General features: G+C 53.6%; 1 protein-coding gene across 1 annotated transcript in view; it reads right to left on the reverse strand.

Moving 5' to 3' along the window:
• Positions 1–1,005: 1,005 nt before the first annotated feature.
• KIF25 (kinesin family member 25) overlaps positions 1,006–5,380 on the reverse strand; it is a 27,513-nt gene continuing 23,138 nt past the window's right edge. The window contains exons 4-8 of the mRNA XM_008594155.1: positions 4,899–5,075; positions 3,541–3,692; positions 1,871–2,056; positions 1,297–1,452; positions 1,006–1,139 (exon numbers count right to left, since the gene is read on the reverse strand). Of these exons, the coding sequence (XP_008592377.1) occupies positions 1,006–1,139; positions 1,297–1,452; positions 1,871–2,056; positions 3,541–3,692; positions 4,899–5,075 (805 nt within the window). The remainder of the gene's footprint in view (positions 1,140–1,296; positions 1,453–1,870; positions 2,057–3,540; positions 3,693–4,898; positions 5,076–5,380) is intronic.

The following is a 5,380-nucleotide window of genomic DNA, read 5'->3' on the forward strand; positions in this document are numbered from 1 at the left end:
ATGGCATCTCTAGGTGCCAGACACTGAGCAACATAAGCGCAGCTGATGCTCCAGGCCAGCCAGTGGCATCAGAGAGAGTCCGTGTGGCACGGGCACAGGGTGGTGGCCTGGGTCCGCAGATGCCAAGATGCTGGGACCGGCACAGCATCGCTACCTGGTCACCACTCGCTAGCCCTGGAAGCAACAGTGCCTGCCACTTACACGCCCAAGCTCAGGGCAGGGGGAGGACAGAGACCAGTCCCCCACCCCCCAAGGCCCTGTCACGTGTCCCCGAGTCTGCAGCACATGTGTGTGCCCAGCTTCTCCTCCTGGTGGGATGCTGCCTCTTTTGCTTTCTCTCTCCCTGTCTCTCTCTCTCTGTCTCTCTCTGTCTCTCTCAGAGGCAGGAGCCATAAAACGTGAACGGTGAGCAGCCCCATTGCTCATTGTGTGGACAAAGCCAATGTGCAGTGACAGGGAAAGCCCCCGCGGTGAGAGACGGAGAAAGCGCCTAGGACCCGCCACTGTCGCTGCTCCCATGGCCTGTGGCTGCCCCGGCCCCCTGCCTTCCCTGGGGAGGAGCGGACACTTACTGTCGCGCCTGAGCTGCAGAGCTCCCCAGGCTGGGGCCTGCGGGGCCGGGGCTGCTCTGGGGGGCCTGACTGGGAAGGTCGGTAGCGAGAAGCCACCTGCCTTGCCCCAGCCCACTGCACTGCAGTGACAACGCTCTCCACCTGCCCTCCTCCCCTTCCTCTCGATGGTCCACAGCTTTAGGTGAGCGGGGGTGACGCTTACTGGCCACCTAGACCCCAAACCTGCTCCTGCCACAGCCTGGGATTGACCTTCCGTGGGCTGCCCACACCCCCGATGGCCACCCTGGGGCTTATTCTAACTCGGTCTGCGTATCTGGCACCTGCAACCGTGACCCCCAAGGAACATGTGGCCTAAGCAAGTGGGCACAGGCTCAGGGCCCCAGGCCACCGCGTGGTGCCCATCCACACTCAGCAGAGTCACCGCTCCCACGGCCTAGAGAGCCAGCAAGCCGCCCTCTGTGTACCCGCCACGAAGAGCGAAGCCGCGGTGCCTCCCCTCAGACACACGCACCTCACAAAGCACCAGCACAGGATGTGGGAGCAGGGCCTTGCCCAGTGTGAATAACACTGGGAGAAGGGGACAGTGACGGGACCCAGCAGCGCCGGGGGCTTTCCCAAAGGAGGGCGATGTGGTGAGCCTCCGAGGACAGGCGGCCCGGGGGGTGCGTGTGCCAGGGGCGGCCTCCTCCGTGCTGGCAGGTGGCACGTGGTGGGGCGTGCTTACCGAGGGAATCCTGCAGCAGGCGCGTGAGCTTGCTGTTGCGGTATGGGACATGGCTGCGGCGCTCCGACAAGGCCCCCAGGACGTCTGCGAGGGCCGCGAGGCTGCGGTTGATGAAGGACGTCTCCCTCAGGGCCAATCCGGTCACCCCGGACAGTCCTGGGAAGCACAGAGACCCCCCCCACATGGTTACCACTGGCATCCAGAAATGAGTCCAGAAAAGCAGAACTGGCTTCTCAGGAAGAGTGTGCTTCTGGTCAGTCAGAGGAGGACACAGGGACCTGGGAGAGACACTCAAACGGACCCCTCATCTCGCTGACTCTCCCCTCTAATGAGCAGACGGAGCTTTGCTGAGCGCTGAGGTCCCTCTTCTGACAGCACCAACGTGGAGCTGGCATGCAGGGGAAGACACAGTCCATTAGACTGTCACAGAGATCGACAACTATCTGCAAAGGGGTCACCATGCTCAGAGCCTCCTGCGGTGGCCTACGTACACGTCTGGCTCTCCAGCACCCCCAAATAAAGGCTTCTGCCAGCATCTGTGTCCGCCCCCGGCTGTGTGTCCAGCCCCGCTCACCAGTGCACTCGCTGCCCGCCAGGTCCACAAGCTGCAGCTGGACCCGCACCTGCTCCGTGCGTCCCGCAGGGTCTGCGGGCCTCGGAGGCGAAGCTCGTGGAGAAGTGCTGCGCTGCCTTCCCGCCCCTGTGGGCAAGGGCCAGGGGCCGGCGGGCTCCCGCGGGAGGGTCTGCCTGCACGCCCGCTCTGTGCAAGGGAACGGCAAAGAGGGGGAGAAAAGCTTTTAAATGGCACGAAGCTTTGCTCAGACTGACATGGGAGCTGAAACTCTCCTGAACGTCGCCCTCGAGGACCCCAAGTCACAGGGAGTGAGAAGCCGGCTTGGCTCCGTGTCTTGCTCTTCCAGACACACAGGAGGCGGGGAGAGNAGAAGTGCTGCGCCGCCTTCCCGCCCCTGTGGGCAAGGGCCAGGGGCCGGCGGGCTCCCGCGGGAGGGTCTGCCTGCACCCCCGCTCTGTGCAAGGGAACGGCAAAGAGGGGGAGAAAAGCTTTTAAATGGCACGAAGCTTTGCTCAGACTGACACGGGAGCTGAAACTCTCCTGAACGTCGCCCTCGAGGACCCCACGTCACACAGAGTGAGAAGCCGGCTTGGCTCCGTGTCTTGCTCTTCCAGACACACAGGAGGCGGGGAGAGGGGCCGTGGGCGGCTTGTCTGGGGGATACCGTGATCTGTCACGGCGGAAAGCTGCATGAATGCCTAATTTGTCCCAAGAAAATGTGACAATGTTTCTTAGATAGACTTGGTAATGATGTTAATTAAAATCCCAGTCAGAAAATGTTTTAGCCCTTTTGGAAATAAATTCTGCAATCTGTCTGATCGTCTTCCACAAAAATCCTGACAAATGCGTTTGCCATTTTGATATTTATGTCAGTTTTGTTGTGTTTTTCTTAACACACTCTTTTAAAAGATTTTTTCAACCTAAATAATATCTACTCACTGTGTAAAACATAGAAAATACACATAACTTTTTTAAAAAGGAGATGAAACCCACTCTTCTTCCCGCTCCCCGTGAGGAGCGCCCTGTCATCTGTGAGCACCGTGCACGTTTATCTTGACCGTGTTACCCACTAAGATCTGGGCTTCCTGGTTCCCACAGTACGAAGCTGAGGCCCTAGACCAGGGGTTCTCCAGGTGTGGTCCCTGGCACTGGAAACTTGCAGAAGTGCAGACTCTCAGGTCCCCTCCCAGCCCTGCTAAACCCGACTGCCAGGGTGGTGTCCTGCTGTCTCTGTTTCAGGAGCCCCAGTGGCAATTCCATGTAGCTAGAGCTTGAGAACCACTGCCCTAGACTTTACAGGCCTTTGCAGCACGTGTTATTTTTCTTACACAACTGGAATCATTTCATCTACTGTATAGTTCACAGTTTTCACTGTAAACTGAAATTGCACTGATAGTTTCATTCCTGTCCGAGGCATAAATGTGCCCTGCTTTTCTTTCTGTGTTATATTATTTTTTAGCAAAGTTTCCCCCTTCCCGCCCCACCGTTCCTTCTCAGCCTGGCATCCCGGCAGCCTCTCTGTTTTGGGCTGCAGACCATCCAAAGATGTCGTTGCAATTCCTGCCCTCGGGTCTGTGAGACACCTCAGATCCGGCAGGTGTGCTCGATTTGTTTTCTTCCTAAGTGGATTTCTGTTACTTGCAACTCACCAAGCGCCAATGGCAACTTACCAGTGCTGTCAGAGGAAGGTGCTGTGGTTAGAGTCACCGTTATGATCAGGTGGGACCTGGAAGAGTCGTCGTGCACTAAGGTGGGGTGCTTCACCCTGAGCTGCAGACCCCCATGAACGAGCTTCATGAACTCCGCGGCACTGCAGACAGCCCTGGCGAGGACGGCAGGTGTTACAGAATGCACCAAGGGGGGGCTCACCATCCAGTTAATAGAAGCCCCTCACATAAACCGAAGGTGCCGGTTTCAAGAAAGGAGACTGAAGCCAGTCTTAGGCAAAATAAAGCATGATAAATCAAACTTTTTACTTTTGAGGCCTAATGGACCTATTGATGACCCTGCAATGACAGACCGTTTCAGAACCAAATCAGAGGTTGCTGACCTCTTCAACATCAAGAATTCCTTTATTTTGTTATATCCTCATGGACCCAAGTTTTTAAAAATATTTTGTCTATCAAATCATACCTATGAAATTAAGTCTGAATCTATTTCCCCATTTTAGGTGCTGAGTATGACAGTCACTTGGAACTCTTAATCAGCAGGAGGTAACATTTTGATCATAGTCTATCAATCGAAAGCTGAAAGTTTTGGTTACTTTGTGCAAACATGTCTGGTTAAATGCATGGTTTCCTTTAGGCTTTTGACATATTACAACAGCCTGCTGCCCCTGCCCCTGCTGGCCCCGAGGTCCCAGACAGGCATCCCTCACCCAGCCGTCACACACGGGCCAGTTCCTTCTGCTGCTGCCTCTCCGCACGAGCACGCCTGCACTACGTAACCTTGAGGGGATCGCTTAATTAATACGAGGATCCTCACTTGACAAGATGATTCGTTACTGTATTCTATAAAGTACTGGTTTATATATTTATATATTTACAGGTGTAAATGGCACAGCTGTCCTTGACTGATGGCCTGGACAGGTCACTGCCCTTCTCCAGGCTGGTCTCCTCACCTGCGTGATGGGATGACACCTGTCCCTTAGACGGGTAGGAAGATTTTTTTAAAAGATACATTTAGTTACTTAAGTTTTTATTTTTTTAATTCTTTTTTTCTGTTTTCTTTTTTATTTTCTTATTTAGTGGCTTCATTAAGATATCATTGATGTATAAGATTGTACATTTTTAAGGTGTACACCCTGATGTCGTGACACACATATACATTGTGACATGATCACAACATTCCAGCTAACTGACATATCTATCACCTCTACACAGTTACCACTAAAAAAGGATCGTCCTTCAAGCACATTGAAAACTGTGCAGCACACACGAGCCACCTCGCTGGTGAACGGCAGTGCCTCGGCCACGTGCCTGGTTCTACTGGGATCCTCAAGAGGCCGACGGGCCCGGGAACCACTCACTCGCACGTCCGCAGAGAGACCTCCGTCCTTCCTTCCTTTGTCGTCTTCAACTCGCGCTTGACCACAGAGGCCACTGTGGAATTGTCTTTGGCCAGAAGGTCAAAAATGTCATTGTTATAAACCTCCACTATAGAAACTTCAACCTTAGTGCTTCTTGATGGATCTTCTGAAATAAGCCTGGAGGAAAACATACAAAAGAAGTAAACCATCGGAGGCACTTAAAGGACTCCTTGAAGAAAGTCTTAAAACAATGACTTCCAATGTAAGATGATCCCAGTCCTAGAAAATACACAGCAGAAGTCTTAGGAACCACGAGTCTAACAGGGTGGCATCTTATTAACAACGAGATCCCTCAGAGACGAGGGAAGGACCTGTTTAAATTTTAGGGTAAAAAACTGTCTTGGGAACAATTTGTCTTATAGAGTTATATTTAAATCCACTACCTTATCAACAGGTGCCCTTAGGATTCTAAACACCCTAGG

The sequence above is a fragment of the Galeopterus variegatus genome, unplaced genomic scaffold (assembly GCF_000696425.1).
Source record: "Galeopterus variegatus unplaced genomic scaffold, G_variegatus-3.0.2 Scaffold10252, whole genome shotgun sequence".
Lineage (NCBI taxonomy): Eukaryota > Metazoa > Chordata > Mammalia > Dermoptera > Cynocephalidae > Galeopterus > Galeopterus variegatus.